Raw genomic sequence first — 19,615 nt, 5'->3', positions numbered from 1 at the left:
TATAGTTGACAGTGTAGACACTTGCTCAGCTGAACCTTCAAAGAGTATCCCAGTTCAGCTAACGCCTGCTGGAAGAAGATTAACTCACAGTTCTAGCACTCTCCAGCTCTAGCTGCAGCTCCCTGGCTTTGGCCTCTCCTTCAGCCTGCACTGCTGACTTCTGTAGCTCCGCTTCCTCCACAGCCAAAGAGGCCTGCTGCTCCTTCTCCTGCGCCGCCTTCAAAAGCTCCTTACGACAATTTTCCTTAACAGCAAATAACAATCCATCATACACTTCATGTCTGTATTATCTTAAATAATTAAAGGCTTTGAAGTGAAGACAAATAATACAATAAATGTACCACTGCCTCGTTTATCTGGTTTCTCATTTGCTTGTCCTTTTTAGCCAGATCTTCTAAGTGCTGCCGCTCCATTTCCGCTATCCTATCTTCTGCAGACTTCTGAAAACACAGACAAAGGAAACAAATTTGGACAGTTGAAGACTGGAAAAGGCCCAGACATTGTTTTTTCTATCTTCCAGTTTTGGTTTCAGGTTTGCAGTGAAGCTGTACCCGTCTGACACCAACAACCATGCTACAGTCAAGGTCACTGAGATCACATTTTTTCCCTATTCTGATGTTTGATGTTAACATTAACTGAAGCTCTTGACCTGTATCTGCATGATTTTATGCATTGCACTGCTGCCAATTGATGGCTGATAGGCTAACTGCATGAACTGCATGTGCAGGTGTTCCTAAAAAAGTGGATGGTGAGTGTAATTTTACTTTTTTTTTTTTTTTTTACTTTTTTTGTATTTTACCAAAACACACCATATGTAATTTTATTCATTTTGGTAGTCTGTTTTAGCATTTAATTTATTTGAGCATGTTTTTTATACAAAATATGGATTTCTTTATTTGTTCAGAATGGAAATCAATATTCCATTGATCAATATTTATAAATAAAGCTTTAAATAAATCTGATTTCAGTTACATCTGGTAATTCATAGAACTACTTGTTGGTGAGGATATCTTACATAAAGGTATTAATTTTATTTCTCATCATGAGATTATTATATAACACATATAAGACCATTAAGGTTATTTCTAGACGTATTTACTCAGTTCAAGCTTTAAATCATCTTATTCTATCGGCAGATAAGTTTGCTTCTTTCTAAAAGATATACACTTGAAATAAGCTAAAATATGAAGACAATTTCAAGCTTGGAAAAATGAGTAGAAAATAGAAATAGGCTTGATAATCTTACATTTGATTAAAAATATATTTAAGATATTTTAAATTGCTAAGATATTTTTTGCAGTGTTCTCAGGTCTGGACTGACTGCCGAATGCATACTTTTTTAATTGGCTCACTATTGTAACACTTGTGCAAATTAGAGCGTGCATCAGACAGGTAAATAGTAGTCTAGTAAGGAGCTTGTTGCCACGCGGCTGAAATTTGAAAATGAGAAGTGAAGAAGGATTCATTTGATTTTGCTAAATTGCTCCCCAGTGAATAATTACATGTCATCAGTGTGGATCATATCTGGTTAGATCAAGCTTTCACTATATCTAACTATGCTGATTACAAAGCAACATTGCTAAATCTCTCCAATTCTGTTAAATAAATCTGAAAATCTATCAGTATCCATAACTGTTAAGAAATGTATTCAAACTTTCACAGATCATTTACTTAACTGAGATTATTAAACATTTGGCTTTTTTTGTGGGGAGCCACAGAGGTGGGAGTTGGGATCTACCAGGTGAGAATTTCATTGGCACAAGGCTCTGGGGTGTGTGTGATGTGCGATGCAGACATTTCTAATTTCTGCTTCTTTCCTGTGCGCTACTTTCCCATTCATTCTTTAAGTCAATTAAGAACAACTTTGTTCTTTTGTGCTTTAACATAAGCAATGAGACCTTTAGCATAGTACTTTTTTACCTGAATACTCTAACAGCACCCTAATGTCTCTTTCTTGCCTCAGGCAACAGAATATCAGTTCTGTGCACTGCTCAGTTAATATTCATGATCTTCCCTGGAGAATCCTTATATGTGAAATTCTGCATGCACCAGATAATTCTTTTAATTCCACATTTTAGATTTTCCGCTAACCAGACATCCTTGTAAAACCCAGTGTCTGATATTCTTTCGCTAAATAATAGCACCTTCATGATGGTTATGACCTCCTGTTTGACCCTGGTGAGCTCCTGTTGTAGACTCCGCCTCTCCTCCTCACTGGCCTGCTCCACCTGCTTCACCTGCTCCTCCATGCGCTCCTGCAGCTGACGCCGAGCTTCTTCCGCCCTCTGTGCCATGCCCAGGGCACGTTCCAACTCCTCAAATGCTACGTGAAGACCACATACTCTCAGCAATTCTAATACTCTCACACAATATGGAGGAGAGAGAGAGAGGGACAGAGTGAGAGCTAGCTTCAAACTCACTCACCAGCTTTCTCTGCTTTCTCTCGCTGCTCCTGCAGCTCCTCTTTCTGGGCCACAGTCTGCTGGATCCTGGTGCGCAGCTGGGCAATCTCTTCCTCCTTCATCTCCAGAGTCTCATGCATCTGCCGCTTGGTCTCAGCAATAACCATGCCCTAGCACATCCGATCAGAAAGGAGCAGCAACATAACAATGGCTTTGATCAGGCTTCAATGAGCATTTCTATATGCTTTTAACTGACTTTATGTGATTATCTCATCAGGTGTGATGTCTCACTGGAAAATACTTCAGAGGTGTGTACTTTTAATTAGAAAAACTGATTCACTTCAGAAGCTCAACACTGATTAAGATCCTTTTTAATGTGAAGATACTGATCTCATTGCATAGAGCACAGTAATATAATCCGGACTGCGTAACAGACAGATCGTTACTGTGAAAACAATGTGCTGACCACAGCTATGCATGACAAGAATGATTGCCTGGTATTCCATTTATTATTACAATCTGAAATTCAGATCCTTTCTGCCAATGCCATGCAATTATCACTGTCCTTCAGAAAAGAGGGTGAAGGCTAATGCTCAGCCTGGGACTGAGTGCACCACAGCAGCAAAAACTCTTCTAATTTCACAGGCAACCTGCATAGTTCGCATTAATTCAGATCACACTGAGAAGTACGCAGCAGGAATTAAAGCACGGCTATGCTCCAGCACTCATTTACATTTTCTTTTCTTGTAAAATTATTTCTTTTTGATAATGAAGACAAGTTCATTTACTATATATAAGACCTTTCTTAAACCCAAGAAGTACTAAAAAAAAATGTTTGAAAATGCAAAAACAAAGTGCTAACATTGTTTATAATCATTCATTCTTTCGTTTTACTCAGACAAGCTGGAGTCATGAGTTTTCCCAGTCACACGGCTCATGTGAACAGCTGTGTGGCAGACGCGCACTGATGAGCCCACATGAGGCTTCTATCTGTCTGAAAATACCCGTGTGTTACTCTTACCTTGTCCTGCTCCAGCTGCTCAATGAGGTTCTTGGCATCCCTCAGCTGTGTGATTAGCTTGGTTTTCTCACTGGTGTGAAGTTCCTGAGAAAATTAAATGAGAAATGAGTATTCCGAGGACAGCACTAGTTAAGAAATCAATCACCGCAATATTCTTCCTGAAACAAGAATGATTCCTTTCTCAAACAGCGTTTGAAAAAGAATGTGCTGAGTGTCAGTTGCATGTTTAGATCCTTTGAAAACCACAAAATATTTCCTGTACTAATGACACAGTCAGCCTGGACAGACTACATATTTTACCTCGAGCTATTAAATCTTGAAATAAGCAATATTAACATTCCATTTAAACAAATTTATGCTACTTTTTTTAATGAGCAGCACATTCTTAAACATTCTCAACGATCCAGGAATCCAAACAAAACACCTACCAGAGGTGCTGATGATCAAAAATCCTGTTTAACTCACTTAAAACAGTAGAAGAGACTATGCAAATTAAATCAGACTTTGTGAGCATTCAAAGCAAGCTTGACAAAGGTAATTCATTTACCAAGGCCAAATAATTATCTACAGGGACGAGTACTACACTACAGGCAAGCTCTGGCTTTTTCAATTATGTAAACAGCAGGAGGCAATGAGCTATACCATAATTAATGTTATCAATATAATGTTTACATCACAAACACACAGGATATAATTTAATAGAAACATAAATGTTATTTCTTATACAATCCTCATGAAATTTATGTGATTATTCAACGTCATATAACTCCTAGACATACTAGCTACACTAACACCCCCACTGTCCCCTTCTGACGTTCCCCAATCTTTCAATTTCCTGAGGTTTTTTGGTGCTTCATGTTGATAGATATAATTTCTGAAAGACTGGGAACTATGAAGCTATGTGGAAAAAATGGGTACTGGCACACAAGTAGCACAGCTAACAATATGGCACGTAGAGAGAGGTGACGTTGCCCAAATTCTGTGTACCAAACAATACAGAATGACTAAGATTACATTTATTTAGCATGAAGTAATGCTGATGTAATATGCTTTTGAACCGCTTTATAGAGAAATGCTTTCTTTTTAAAGTGTAACATTCATTATCTTTTAGCCATTAATTGTCGTTTATTTCTGTGATGACAAAGTGCTCCAGTCTGGTGCTGTCCTGCTTTTGACCAGCTTTTGCTGTCTAAACATTTAACAGTCAGTGACCCCATTAACTTTATTTACAAAAAAAAAAAAAAAAAAAAAAAATCACAGACCCCCCTTAGTATAGATGTATTTTCCTATCAAACTATTTTTAAAAAAAAAAAAATGAGCCACATTATTTAAGTGCATACAATAACATTTTGTCTGTTTTCTGGAGTTTTTTCCTCTGAACTATCCAACCATGGAACCCATTTTTTTAAGATTGTCATTAGATTCAAGCTGACATTATTTATACACATAATAACTTTTATAATTGTGGGTTTCAACGTTAGAAAATTATACTCCCTGGCTATGCTTTAGGGCCCTAGGGTGAAACTAGACCAACAGGTTGATAAAAGAAGTTTGAACCAAAAACAAAAAATCACTGTTACACACTGATTATGAAATATTGATGTGCGAGTGATTCGAGGTGGATTTGTCTTTTAATGACCAACTGTAGTAAAGTTTTTTTGCACATTGATTGCACTTTAATTTCATAACTTTTTCTGCTTAATCAGGTACAGTACCATCAGAACATCAGGTAATTAAATACGTACCTTCATCTTTTCCAGTTCTTGCAGTCTCTCCTGCAGTTGCTGCTGCAGGGCGTCATTCTCACTGCTGAGCTGAGCACTACGCTCTTTGTTGCTGTTAATCAGCTCCTTGCAGCGCTGCAGCAGTGTCTCCTGCCTCCGCACTCGCTTCTGCAAAACTTCCAAGTCAGCAGTGCTGCCTGGTTCACCACTGCCCCATGCTGCACACACACACACACACACACACACACACACACACACACACACACACACACACACACACACACACACACACACACCAAACATAGCCAACAGTGTCCACTACAGCACCGGTCCATAGAATTTCTGTGCCAGTGGAAGTGAAGCAGTAGGTCTTATTTCTTACATTAATTTTAAATCATGAGTCTAAAAGATATTTTTAATGGCTGGATCAGCATCATCACTGCAAATATGCGAAAAAGAATGTGAATGCACTCCATTACAGTGACATTAAAGGAAAAATTCACCCTGAATAACGTGCATAGCGATCTTTAAAATCATTTGATCTTTAATAGCTTTGTACTGAAATTCTGATTTGAGTTCTTTTACCAACATGGTGGTCTATTTTCATTCTGGTTAGCCCTCATTACCCACAATGAAGTTCAAATGCTTGCTGACTGTGGCAGCTGTGGGAATTAGCTCTTGCTTTGTCTCTGTGTAAAGGCTCAAGGCAGCAGCGCTTAAGTCTTTTAGTCTGCCCAGCTCTCTCACCACCTCATCTGTACTCTCCATTCAAAGAGACCAGCTTCCAAAGCTTCAACTGTCGTGCTAATATCACCATCAACGCTATCATGCTTGTCATCTCGTAGATCACTAACTAGCCAAGTTGAATCTCCGTCATAAGTCAGCGCAACTACGTCGTATAGCTGCATTGCATTTTGGAGCTTTGAGACCAGTGTTTGTTGTGTCCACTACTTCTACACTAGATTTCACATTAACATGAATGTTAAACTGAATGTCCCTGAAAATAGTCAGTTTAAAAAAAAAAAAAAAAAAAAAAAAAAAGCTTGCGCGCTTTTGTTTTTTTAGGAGCTAACAGTAAAACCTGACCATTAAACCTACTGTTTAATGCCATGGTTCTGTTTTGCATTGTTTTAATTTTTTTCTCCTATTAAACACTATTGTAGCTGTGCTAGCAATGACATCAGTGCAGCACACAACTGCTAACTTCTTAAATAATGAAAATACAGCAACAAGCAAGAAATTAGCACCAGAACCACTAAGCATGTTACAAATATACTGAATTTGTTTCAGGGTGGACTTTTCCTTTAAGTAAGCAGAAGTGAAATTTTGTTGTCGTCCCTACCATGTATATTGTATGCATGTATATAATGGGATGAATTATAATATTTTCCAGCCTCATGGTGCAAAAGACAAGACAATACAATATAAAAAGTACACATAAAGTGCAAACAGGGCAACAAGTATACGATAAAGTACTGAACTACATTGTATCAAAATAAAATAAATATACAGGACAGTATGGGTAACTATAGAGTACACACTAAATAACAAGATCAGATCTTAAAAGCTGATTGTGCAAATTACATGTGGTAAATCAGAACTAGACGCAGTAGCACTTTGTGTGTGTTGCACCTACCTTGATTTAGTTCAACACTCTCCACCTGGGTAGTGCTTTGAGTGTCAGAGGTCATCTCTGGAGAATCAGCTGTCTGGGTGTCACCTGCCTCAGGTGAGACCAAAGCCTCAGGGCAACCGTGTATCCGTTTCTTCATAAGGGCAACCTAATTCCAAAAAAAGGGGTTTCAGCATCAGTGTGTGCCAGTACACATTCCCGCACTAGCAAAGACATATGCATAAACACACACTTGAGTCTGCAAGACAGTGATCATCTGGTCTTTTTCCTCTAGAGCAGCATCGAACTCCTCTTGCAGGTGCTTTTTGGCCTGCTGATCCATCTGCAGCTCCTGGGACACACAGACGCAGTGATGTGAGATGGAACAGTCTATAGTGCGATGGCTGGAATGAGTAACATCTGCGCACTTGCTGCAAGCTACTTTATAATAACCGCAAACTCATGATGTTCATCATTAAGTACTAAAGAGTACCAAGAACAAAATCCAGCCTTGTGCTGCTATTCAGCTAAAGATACAAGAAATATAGGAGGCAAATGACAGTGAGTGAGTCTGTGGTCATACTTCTCTGAGTTCCCCTATTCTCCGTAGTGCTTTGTCTTGACTCTGACCGAGGATAGCCTGTGGCAGAAAGAAGATAATCATCTTTTATTATCAAGACACCTTTACTGACAAAGAAAAAATTGAATATAGACCAACTGGTAATCAAAGTCAGATTCCTGTGTTTACAATATTTTGTAACAGTTTATTACTGTGAGAACGTATGTATGTCTTTTGTTCATCATATTTCACTAGACATCCAAACTTATCGACTTGACCAGTCCAAATTAGGCTTATGAAAATTACCTGTGTTTTCTCTTTATCTCTCTGTACTGTTCTGTAGGCTGTTACCAGCTGGTGGAGAGAAGAGACAGAATACGAAAATGTGAATGAATCTCACTGTGACGCTTAGCATGCCCTTTCTGGTATGATAAAATACTAAAAATAAATATGCTTACTTACTGTTATTTTTATAGCATGAAAAAGAACATGCAGGCAAAATTAAAATGTCCAAGTCTACATTAAGACTCAACACAATTAAAGTATTGTTATTTAAATGAATAAGTGTAGCTGTTATGCAGCCTTATAATCTTAACATGTACAGTATGACCTTTCATCTATAGAGGCTGTTATATCAACAGTAGAACACATAAGACCTATCTCTCTGCATATAAACAAACATATCAACAGGCACATCAACCTAATGTCGTCATAAAACATTATTCCCTTTTGATATAATCTGGCCAGATTGTAACACCATGGACGTTTTATATCACAAGATTTTGCAAAACATGGCCTTGCAATGACAGTTTATTTCAGTCAGTAGTCCTGACATTTGCTAATACCTCAGAGTATTTTCCTCTATAGTTTGCTAGGCTCTTTTCCACCCTATGCAGCCGATATAAGAGCTGCTCTTTGGACAGAGCCTCTGTGTTGCCAGGTGCATCTTCGGCTTCACTCTCGATGTCCGATGGAGGGTCGAAGGCAGGGGCTCCTGGGGCCTCATTCTCCCCCAGAGGAGTGAGAGATTCCCGTGACGCACTACGGACCAGACTGTCCCTGGAGCCGGAGCGGAAAAGCCCCTCGGCACGTCCCGAGACCCGAAAGAGAGACTCAACTGAGGACACCCTCTGCTGCAGCTTCTGTGCCAGAGACTGTGACTCCTCTCTCTGAATGAGATGACACATAGATGAGATAGTATGAGAGCTTGTACCCGTATAATCGTAGATAATCAAGCAATTAAAAGGACATAAGCAGATAAAATGTTAGAGTTAAAATATCTGTTAACTTTATTTGTTAGCTACCACTGTCCTAAATACTTTATATGGCTTCTATGGTGATAGCAAATTGTTGTGCTACTTGCCAAGGGAGAGGCGGCTCCATCTCCATTCACACTTCCACTGGGAGAACTAACTGCTCCTTTAGTGATGTTCTGAACAGGACCGAAATGAAGAAATAATCAGTGGAAAAATGTTTAATAACTGGGTTCTGTTAGTATACTATTAATCCAGCTGGCTGCACCCTGATTACTCTAGATGCAATATTAGTATTGCAGTGAGCAATGCAAGGGCCTCTGGCTACTTCCACATGCAGTCTGAGCGCCATGAAAGAGAGCACTGCATTAGAGACAATACACCAGTTACAATGTACACACAGTAGCCACAATGTCACACAACTGCCCCAATTAGACTGGGTCAGAAGACTTGCGAGGTTGAACTGAGGTTTAAAAAAAAAAAAAAAGGCATACTCTTCTCTCAATGTCAAATGTCACCTGAGGGGGTCCAGCCAGATTTATTATGTAAGTCAGTGATGGGTAATGTGTGAGTAGATGCACAAAATCCCTCCCCACATTCCACTCTATAAAACCTTACTTAGCCAAGACCAGATAATCTACAGAACAAGCTCAAGCCTGTGGAAAAAAAAACACTGTGTGGAAATGACGCTATTCCTCCACACATTTAATACATAGTGTATAAAACATGTTAGCCTCAAAAATTCAGTGCAAATAAATCAAATGTTAAAATAGTGCATCAGTGATCTCAGGTTTGCAGTAGGCTTTGACAAAACAAGCGCACTACTGCCATACATACCTAAAGAGTGTACATGTACATGTACATGATTTTCAAAGTACACAGTACACCAACTTTCTCTCATGGGAAAAATTAAGAAAAAGCCCCCAGTACCATTACCAGCTGTATATTATAGTTACCGAACAGATTCAAGCCAGTATTACGGTTATGTAAACTTTACTGCAAAGGCATGCCCCTGAAGTACCAAAGGCAACCCCATAAACAACCCAGAAATCACAGAATATTACACACCAAAATGCTCTGCAATTTTAACTGCAAACAAAAGGCACAAATAACTATTTGTCTACTGAAAAAGGTGACGGAACAGCAATTCATTAAGAACTGAAGCCAGTGGAAGAAAATGGCTGACACTGAGTGGGACGCTATTAAATTTTGAACTGACAGTGAGTTGTCATTCTGATCTATTTTGTATTCCAAAAAAATGTCCAATTCCATTTCTTTAAATATGCGACGAAAACATGGTTAAACCATCTATTCCCACCAAAGTATTCTATATATGGCCCACAGATGACTACAAATAATAATGAAGATAAATGAGCTGCCCATGGGCCAGATGTTTGCATGCAAGGAGACGCAGTCGAAAGCTAACTTGATTCAGTTGCGAAATGTGCTCACAATGCATCTAACCTCAGATTCACACCAGACCATCTGTTCCTTCCACACCACTTGTGTTTTGTTTGTGCTACTGGCATGACAGCACACTTCGGTTTTATCAAGAAAACTAATGATCAAATGTACAACTGTGTTAGGAATATGCCTGGGACCAACAGCTAAGCCGTCAAAAAGCCCAGGATTAACCAGTTCAGTAATGAAATAATTATTGCTTTAATAATAAAGTCTCGCAAGTATAGGTATGTATAGGAAACTGTATGCATGCCAATAATATGGCTGAAAAAAGCTCAGTTGATATTTCAGATATGTCAGAAAGGTCCTGTTAGAATTGTTAGATGTAAAATTGATGTATGTGTCCATGACATGCGCATATTCCACGACCAGGGTTGCCAGATCTGTGTGACCAACGCAGCAGGTTGCCTAAAGACTGCTTTTACTAATGTCCTAAAACAGTCTTATATTATTACACATTGTCACAAATAAAGAATATCTATGAGAAGGAATGAAAAAATATAATCAACTGGTAGCTCAAAAGTGGCTCAATTTTGCTTTTGGGAGGTGGACAAAATCACACTGAAAACCGCTGCTAATTTAATAATTTTAGTACAAAGCTTATAAATAGGTAATCAGCTGCTCTTCCCATTTATCCACCCATTTTGGTCTGACGTCCCACATAATGCATGTATGTATGACAGAAAGACGTTTGCATTTTGTTGTCATGTGCAGGCCAGATAAACTGCATACTGAGAATGTATGCCACTTTCATACATCGCACACAAGGATTTTCACACCAAATGTGACTAATTGTGCCGGAAAACAGGAGCAAATAGTTTGTCTTCACTAATGCTCATGCTGTGACACTAACGTTGTGTAGATCATACTGCAATGCATATGCAAGTACAGGTTTGAAAACGTACATTTAAAAACTCTGGAAACAAAAGTGCTAAGCAGCCTAATTAAGATGGATTTCTTTTTACAGCTCCTTCTATACCTACAACTGGTTTGGGCTAGTACAAGTAGATCAACTAGAAGACTGCTGATCAGTCAAAAGAGTCTCCTTAAGTATGACAATAACAAATGTATTATTTATTTCAAGTTCATCAAGGACATTGACTGGCAACAGAAGAAGCTCTCAGACAAAACGATTTCTTATGGCAGAACAGCAAATTACACATATTCAGTTACTCATTACTGTGGGAAATATGTGTAGGCAAGCAATAACTACACTTGGGGGAAAAAAACAAAGCATAAAAGGATCCTCCATCCCCTGAGATATCAAAAACAAACAATTCAGAAAGGACAGTCAAAGTAGAAAGAGCACACAAGCAACTGTCAATTTATAAAAACACCACTACAAGGATTTAGATGCAAGAATTAAGGGTGAAATGCCTTTGAGTTATGCAAGAGAGCAAGAAAATAGGAGGAAAATGACAGAAGGCTGCAAGCAGGTGATGATGGGAAGTATAGAAACATCCTTTAGTTCAAACCTCCAAAGGCATCGCATTAAAGGGGTGAGGCAGGTAGAAGCAGCAGGTTTACTGGGGTTTAGTCGGGGTTGTTGGGTGGGCAAGAGGAGGCAATGTGTGAGGATGAACTCACCGCACTAGGCACCTGGGCCGCTTTGGGTCGATTTGAATGGTCCAGAGCAAAGATAGTATATTCAGAGAGAAAAGCGGGCTCTGCTATCATCCCAGCCAGCAGCTGACCAACCCCCCCACACACACACAAAAATAAATAAATCAGACAGTGCATTAATGATTGGGGCAGGCAGTGCAGTGGGGCGAGGGTGACACAGAGCCATGACAAAACATCACCATGAGTAAGAGCATGAAGATGAGAAATAAGGACAGAAGAAATAAGAGACAGAAAAATGAAACAGTGAAATCCGCATGTTCTCATTTACAGTGTTTGATGTCTCATTTCATATAATCTGATTTGGAAAAATTTTTCTGTTTTAGTTTGTATTGTGATTAATGACCCCTGGATGTTAAGTAAGCTTGTGCAATATAATGATTTTATCTTCCCTGCATATTATTACACTGCCACAATATCCAGTAACATTTACTCTGATTATATTACCAGACCCGCCAACCTTAACCTCAGAGTACGCTAGTAGGAGTTATCACTCAAAATTACACCTAAAGTGCAGTCATTTTCTCCCCAGTAAAACCATATGTGAGCCAATCTGTATATCAATCTGGAATGATTTTTGCTAGTGCCTGGAAGCCCTCGCAAAAGGGCGCCTACTTGGGACTTGCGGGGGTGCCCACTTTCCTGTATGGTAAGTAATCTCCCTAGAAATCCTACTGTAATGTTACTAAATATATATATTATATATACACATACAGTATGTATACACACACACACACACACACACACACACACACACACACACATCAGCCATATAATTAAAACCACTGACAGATGAAGTGAATAATATTGATTATCTCATTACAATGGCAACTGTCAAGGGGTGGAATTTATGAGGCAGCAAGTGAACTGTCAGTTCTCGAAGTTGATGTGATGGAAGCAGGAAAAATGGGCAAGCGACTTTGACAAGGGCCAAATTGTGACGGCTAGATGACTGTGTCAGAGCATCTCCAAAACGACAGGTCTTGTGGGGTGTTCCCGGTATGCAGTGATTAGTACCTTCCAAAAGTGGTCCAAGGAAGGACAACCGGTGAACCAGTGACAGGATCATGGGTGCCCAAGGCTCACTGATGTGTATGTGGAGTGAAGGCTAGCCCGTCTGGTTCGAAACCACAGAAGAGCTATTGTAGCTATTGTTGGCTATGACAGAAAAGTGTCAGAACGCTGTGCATCGCAGCTTGCTGTGTATGGGGCTGCGTAGCCGCAGACAGGTCAGAATGCTCATGCTGACCCCTGTCCATCGCCAAAAGCACCTACAATGGGCATGTAAGCATCTGAACTGGACCAGGGAGGTGGTCTGGTCTGATGAATCACGTTTTCTTTTACAACGTGTTGATGGCCGGGTGCATGTGCGTTGCTTACCTGGGGAAGAGATGGCACCAGGATGCACAATGGGAAGAAGGCAAGCCGGGAGAGGCAGTGTGATTCTTTGGGCAATGTTCTGCTGGGAAACCTTGGGTTCTGGCATTCATGTGGATGTTAGTTTGACACGTACTACTTACCTAAACGTTGTTGCAGACCAAGTACACCCCTTCAGGGCAATGGCCTCTTTCAGCAGGATAATGAGCCCTGCCACACTGCAAAAATTGTTCAGGACTTGTTTGAGGAACATGACAAAGAATTCAAGGTGTTGACTTGGCCTTCAAATTTCCCAGATCTCGATCCAATCGAGCATCTGTGGGATGTGCTGGACAAACAAGTCCGAACCATGGAAACGCCATCTTGCAACTTACAGGACTTATAAGTTGCTGCCAGATACCACAGCACACCTTCAGAGTTCTTGTGGAGTCCAGGGGTCAGAGCTGTTTTGGTGGCAACACGGGGGTAATGTTATGGCTGATCGGTGTGTGTGTGTGTGTATGTATACACACACACACACACACACACACACACACACCCACACACCCACACACCCTCCAAAAGTACTGGAATCGCAAGGCCAATTCTTCTGTCTTTTGCTATACACGGAAGACATTTGGGTTTGAGATCAAAAGACGCATATGAGATGATAGATCAGAATTTCAGCTTTCACTTCCTGACATTTAAATCTAAATGTGTTAAACAACTTAGAACATGGTACCTTTTGTGCCAGACCACCCAATTTTTAGATGAGCCTAAGTATTGGAACAGATAGTCTTAAAGTAAATAACACTTAATATTTGGTCGTATATCCCTTGCTTGCAGAGACTGCATTAATCTGGCAACCCACTGACATCACCAAATTGTTGCATTCTCCTTTTGTGATGCTTTTCCAGGTTTGCACCACAGCTTCTTTCAGTTGCTGTTAGTTATGGAGGTTTCTCCCATCAGTCTCCTCTTCAGGAGGTGAACTGCTTCTCAATTGGGTTAAAGTCTGGTGATTGACTTGGCCAGTGGGACTTCATTCTGCTGCTACATCACGAGTTACATCATCAATAAAGATTAGTGAGCCCATTCTCATTTTCATCAGCTGTGAAGAAAAACCCAAAAACAACAGTCAGTGACCTCACAAACAACCTCCACAGGGCAGGAGTGAAGGCATCACAATCCACCGTTCGAAGACTTCCAGAGCAGAAATACAGAGGCCATACCACAAAATGCAATCCACTCATCTGCACTATGAATCGGGAAAGACAGATTGGAAATCACAAAGAAATACAGAGATGCGTCACAACATTTCTGGAACCAAGATTAACCTCTACCAAAGTGATGGAAAGGCCAAAATGTGGAGAAGCAAATGCTCTGCTCATGATCCAAAACATATGACCTCATCAGTCAAGCACGGGGGAGGCAGTGTCATGGCTTGGGTTTGCATGGCTGTTTCTGGAATGGACGCACTAATATTTATTGATGATGTAATTAATGAGGGTAGAATTAGTTCAGAAGTCTGCAGAAACATTCTGTCTGCCAATTTACAGAGAAATGCATCCAATCTAATTGCGAGAAACTTCATCATGCAGCAAGATAATGACCCAAAACGCACTGTCAGCACAACAAACAACTTCATCAGGGGAAAAAAAGTGGAAGGTTTTAGACTGGCCAAGTCAATCACCAGACCTTAAGCCAATTGAGCATGCATTTCACCTCCTGAAGAGGAGATTGAAGGGAGAAAGCCCCAAAACAAACAACAACTGAAAGAAGCTACAGTACAAGCCTAGAAAAGCATCATAAAAGAAGAATGCAACAGTTTGGTGATGCCAGTCACTGGTCATTGCCTTGACACAGTTATTGCAAGCAAAGGATATGCAACAAAATATTAAAGCATTTTAAAGCAATTAATATCTGTTCCTATACCTCTGAGCACCAAACATTGACAAGTCCTTAATTGATTAACACATCTAGATGTAAATATCAGGAAATGAAAGCTAAAATTCTGATCTATAGTCTCATTCATCTTTTAATCTCAAACCCAAATGTCTTCAGTGTATAGCAAAATCAAAAGAATTGGCCTTGCCATTTCAGTACTTTTGAAGGGGACTGTATATTTATGTATGTATGTATATATGTATGCATTTTTTTTCCTATTTACTTCCATACTGCTGCAGAATGGTGATTAAATTGTGGATGAGTACATGCACATAATTTTTCTTTATTTCCTTTTTTCTTTAGCATTTACGTTTGTGTAGTATTTTTTCTCTTTAGTGTGTATTTTCGAACCTCTTTCCTTTTCCTCTTTAATATAAAATTTCTTCCTCTTTTATGTATTTTTAATTTTTCGTTTCTTATGTAATTGTTTTTCCCTTCTTTTCTTAAATCTAAAGATAAATGAAGAATTTTTTAGTTCATTAACATATATTTACTAACGATGTCATCAAAAAACTTTGGCTGAAAATAGTTAAAAAAATAAAAATAAAAATCCACCGAAAGTGAAAATAGGATGAAAAAATTCCCAACTGCACAGCTGATAATATTATTACTCCCTATTGTACTCCTCTTAAATCTGATATGGTGGAAATGCTCATTTTCCTGTCTTTTTTTTTAGGGTATTGGCTCTGTAAGATTAAATAGTTTATTGCGGTTATTTTAAATGATAAACTATGAGAAGGGAAAAATCAATACTGCACAAGCCCAACGTTAAGTATCTGTATACATATTCAGTCTTGGAAATAATGGAGACATCAAAAAGGTAAAGCTGCTGAGACAACAGAACTTTTGATTTGACATGGTAGTGAATTTTTATGGAAACCTTCAGGAAAAAAAAAAAAAATCAGAAACCTAAGAAAATCCGGTATAACTGAGACCCTTACAATTACACCCTTTATACACAGTTACACAAATACATAGTGTGTTTATTTTATTTTATTTTTATGACAAATGCTGTCAGCTGCGGTAAGATTTTAGAAAAACAAAAACCCTGTATTTTGATGTTAGATGTGATTAATAACCTTTTAGCTCCCTGCTGGAATATGACAGGGTAAATCCACCTATGCAGAGGATAAAGTCCCACCTCATCATCCTTATCTTTTCATCAATTGTTCACTAGCACCACATGACAGGGTCAAAAAAAAAATATTCTGCAATAATATCACACTTTATCTTCAACATCATGCAATTTAAAATTTTAATTGTTGACATTATAGGCTAGAAAATGTTGTGACCATAACCAAGACAACAAATCAAATATCTGTGGAATACAGAAACATATTGCTGTTATTACAAAGACTCATGGTAAAGTGACCAAATAACAATAGCAATCATTAAGTCTAATCCAGGCAAGCATAACAGATTGAAACGCAAATTTTGCCAAATAATTAAGGCCACAAAGAGAAGTCATAGTGCACACATTGTGTGCAACAGGACTTTCATGGCAAATGTGAATATGCGCATATGCTAAACACCATTTTAAACACCAGGCTGTAGGTTTGAATAGCACAGAGCATACAAACTAGCAGTAAAGGCAAGAACATTATGTACTGGGTTTTGAGAGTAAATAGAGTCGGTGTGATGGGTGAGGGTAGAACTACAGCCTGCAGGAGGGTAAACCTGTACGAACATGTAGGCAAACTTTTAGATGGTGTTCATAGTGCAAAATAAGAAAATTGTTTCTGAGAGTTCAAGTGCAATTAGTGTTACATCTTAAATGATTTTAAAGAAAAAAATAAAACAGATCTGACATTCCTTACCTCTCTGTCACTTGAGGAGGAAGGAGCATCCTGGTGCAGTCCAGGTGATTTACCAAGTGCCTTCACCTAGACAGGGACAATCATACAAACATGATGTATACACAGAATTGAAATTTACATAATTGTTTCTGACTATTGGTACTAGGACTGAAACCAGCCAGAAACACTAAATCAGATTTGACATATTTTCTGATTTAATCCACATCAGTCATATCAATCCTGTCATATTTTTTACGCTGAACGCATGTGACTTCATTGACTAAGCAAAGATCTTGCTTGTGAACACTGGACAGAAAATGTCTTAACACACACCGCCATTGTACGTCTGGTGTTTCAAATAACTTGGCAAAAGAGATTTACAAAGAGTAAACTTGTTTACTGTGAGCTATATCAGTAATGGATATAACCCAGAGCTTTGAGATCGGTATCGTACAGAAAAAGAAAAAAATTGGATATATTTGGATATATCCATTATGGATATGGTTATATTGGAGTCATTCAAATGACTCTTTGGAACTTGCTTTTTAAAGCAAACACCAAGGGTTTCCATATTGAGTCAACATCAAGTAACTTCCTTTAAGAACAGGATTCACTTTAAAGCTCAGTGAATCATAATGATTGATTGATTGATTGACTTTATTAATCCCAAAGGGAACTTCACATCACAGCAAAGATCACCACACAATAAATAGATAAAATAAAATAAGTTTAAAAAAAAGAAGAAAAAAAAAAAGAAAAAAGAAAATACTGCACAATACTGTATTTCATACAGCCCCCCTTGTTTCAAGCATCAAAGTACACACTACACCATGTTATACAAAATACAATTTAAAATTCTACATCAGTCATCTAATATGACATTGATTATTTAATCTAATGGCTGTCTGTAAAAATGACTTTTTATATTGTTCCTTATAACACCGGGGCCATATGTTTTTGTGATACCATATGTGTGTGTTGATCTGGGAAAACCTGCAGGATGTTGCAGTGACTGAATTCTGGAAAACAGCCAAAAATGACAAAAAAAAAAAAAAAATCACGTCTTGTGCAGAGATTTTCAGCCAATAAACTCCTTGACTTACATATATTTTACCAAAACTGTGGAAAAATGTGCAAATGTTTCTATTTAGGCTAATCTCTAGCCTTGCTGTGCAAGAAAAACGTGTTCTTGATATCTGGTGGTGAAACCAAAGTGAAACCAAACCACCAAAATTTCACCTTGATTCAGACTGGGTGAACTGACTAATAGGTGTTCAAGCACCATAAATGCGCTTTTCTCTCATAATAAATGTCAGGTTTTAATCGGGTTGCTGGACCGCTATGTGCTAATCAATTCAGTTTCTTATCAGATAGCAACTGTCAAAATATCTGCCATGCTCCAGGCACATCATCAAAGCAGAGAAGAGCATTTGCACACTGTATAGATGACAGTTCAGGAAAAGCCTTTAGATTTCACTGGTATATATTTTATATTTTTTATATATATTTTATAAAGTCATCTTGCCAGTACTGGGATTTGAACTAAAGACCTTCTGATCAGAAGTCCAACGTCTTAACCACTGAGCTACCACTGCCCCTATAGCCTGTATGTGTACACATATATATATACACTATTATACATAATAGACACCTTCGCTTAATACTAATGTCCAACTTTTGCCACACTTATATGATAATGACATAACTGCTGACATTTGTCATTAGCAGCAGTTAGCTTGTCAGGCTGGTTTTTGCTTCGTTTGACATGAGGATCAATATCCCGAGCCTGACAATAAAGAGGGGTGTGCTATAAGGAAGCAGAGCTGTGCGTGCGCGGGATTTTGATTGGCTGCTGCAATCCAGTCCTGCGCTCGGATTGGCCAATAGTTCATAATCACAAGCAGTCCGGCGTCGAAATCCGGAATATGTTTTGGAATGTAAGTGCGGAAAATAGCGCTGTTGTAACAATGCACTTGGCCGTAAAAGTACAGATACTAGTAGTAGACTCAACCAAACACCTTCACTAAGTTTTAAAGCACGACTCGTTCCTTTAAATGTCATCTAACAGGCTTCAGGTCAAAACACAGCGTCGCTAGTAACCCTGACCCTGCTAAAGACAACAGCGTATATTCATAAATAAACACGTTTTTCTGTAATAGGAACGACACAGCGGTGCTAACTATGATAGAAACAGTGCTGTGATTGTGACACAAATGACAGGATAAAGATAAAGTTACTTTGCCGACCAGCTAGCAGTATCAGATGAGTGTTAGCTAAGCTCACTACTAACCTGGGCCTGTTGTGGTGACAGGACATTCCTCTGTGGTGACTGTTCTTCATTAATTTTCTGCTTCAGTTTCTTAAACATGACCGCTAACAACAGGTGTAACTTCCCAGAGTTTTTATTTTTATTATGTTATTGTCTGGACCTGCATCCAGTTTACAGTATCGGTGGCTCTGTTATGTCGCTTCTCATTTCGCAGGTAAGGTGAACACTGCGCAGATGCCGACGTGGAGCAAAAGCAGGCAGCTACGGCATCTCGCGAGGCTCAAACAAAATGGCGAAAAGGCAAAGGCGAAAGAAGATGAAGTGGGCTGATGATGGAGTGGCTTGATTTCTGCTCAGAAGTGTTTAGCAAAATCTTTATTACACTAATCAGTAATAATTAGTTACATAAATATAAATAAATAAATATAATAATATTTCACATAATTCACAGAAATTTTCTATGTCTACTATGTGGTGGGTTTTTAAAACAAAATCCCTAAAAATTCTTATTAAATTTCGTGTCATTACTCACGCAACTGTTCCTTCAACCAAAAGAGTAATTTAATATTATACCATGACAAACATGAATGATAAT

At 38.8% G+C, this 19,615-nt stretch overlaps 1 protein-coding gene across 2 annotated transcripts in view; it reads right to left on the bottom strand.

The window, feature by feature from the left end:
* Positions 1 to 19,295, bottom strand: part of golga4 (golgin A4) — a 32,547-nt gene extending 13,252 nt beyond the window's left edge. The window contains exons 1-15 of one of the 2 annotated variants that reach the window (XM_034301217.2): positions 19,042 to 19,295; positions 16,773 to 16,838; positions 11,620 to 11,721; positions 8,682 to 8,750; positions 8,164 to 8,487; positions 7,625 to 7,672; positions 7,343 to 7,399; positions 7,013 to 7,111; positions 6,784 to 6,928; positions 5,169 to 5,365; positions 3,424 to 3,507; positions 2,425 to 2,572; positions 2,145 to 2,323; positions 342 to 440; positions 89 to 244 (exon numbers count right to left, since the gene is read on the bottom strand). In XM_034301217.2, the coding sequence (XP_034157108.2) occupies positions 89 to 244; positions 342 to 440; positions 2,145 to 2,323; positions 2,425 to 2,572; positions 3,424 to 3,507; positions 5,169 to 5,365; positions 6,784 to 6,928; positions 7,013 to 7,111; positions 7,343 to 7,399; positions 7,625 to 7,672; positions 8,164 to 8,487; positions 8,682 to 8,750; positions 11,620 to 11,721; positions 16,773 to 16,838; positions 19,042 to 19,119 (1,851 nt within the window). In that variant the 5' untranslated portion in view covers positions 19,120 to 19,295. Of the gene's footprint in view, positions 1 to 88; positions 245 to 341; positions 441 to 2,144; positions 2,324 to 2,424; positions 2,573 to 3,423; positions 3,508 to 5,168; positions 5,366 to 6,783; positions 6,929 to 7,012; positions 7,112 to 7,342; positions 7,400 to 7,624; positions 7,673 to 8,163; positions 8,523 to 8,681; positions 8,751 to 11,619; positions 11,722 to 16,772; positions 16,839 to 19,041 lie in introns of those variants that run through there. The other variant, XM_034301219.2, reaches the window with a different exon arrangement.
* Positions 19,296 to 19,615: the final 320 nt, after the last annotated feature.

Source organism: Pangasianodon hypophthalmus, chromosome 3 (genome assembly GCF_027358585.1).
Source record: "Pangasianodon hypophthalmus isolate fPanHyp1 chromosome 3, fPanHyp1.pri, whole genome shotgun sequence".
Taxonomy (NCBI): domain Eukaryota; kingdom Metazoa; phylum Chordata; class Actinopteri; order Siluriformes; family Pangasiidae; genus Pangasianodon; species Pangasianodon hypophthalmus.
This window is presented reverse-complemented; position numbering and strand designations above follow the sequence as displayed.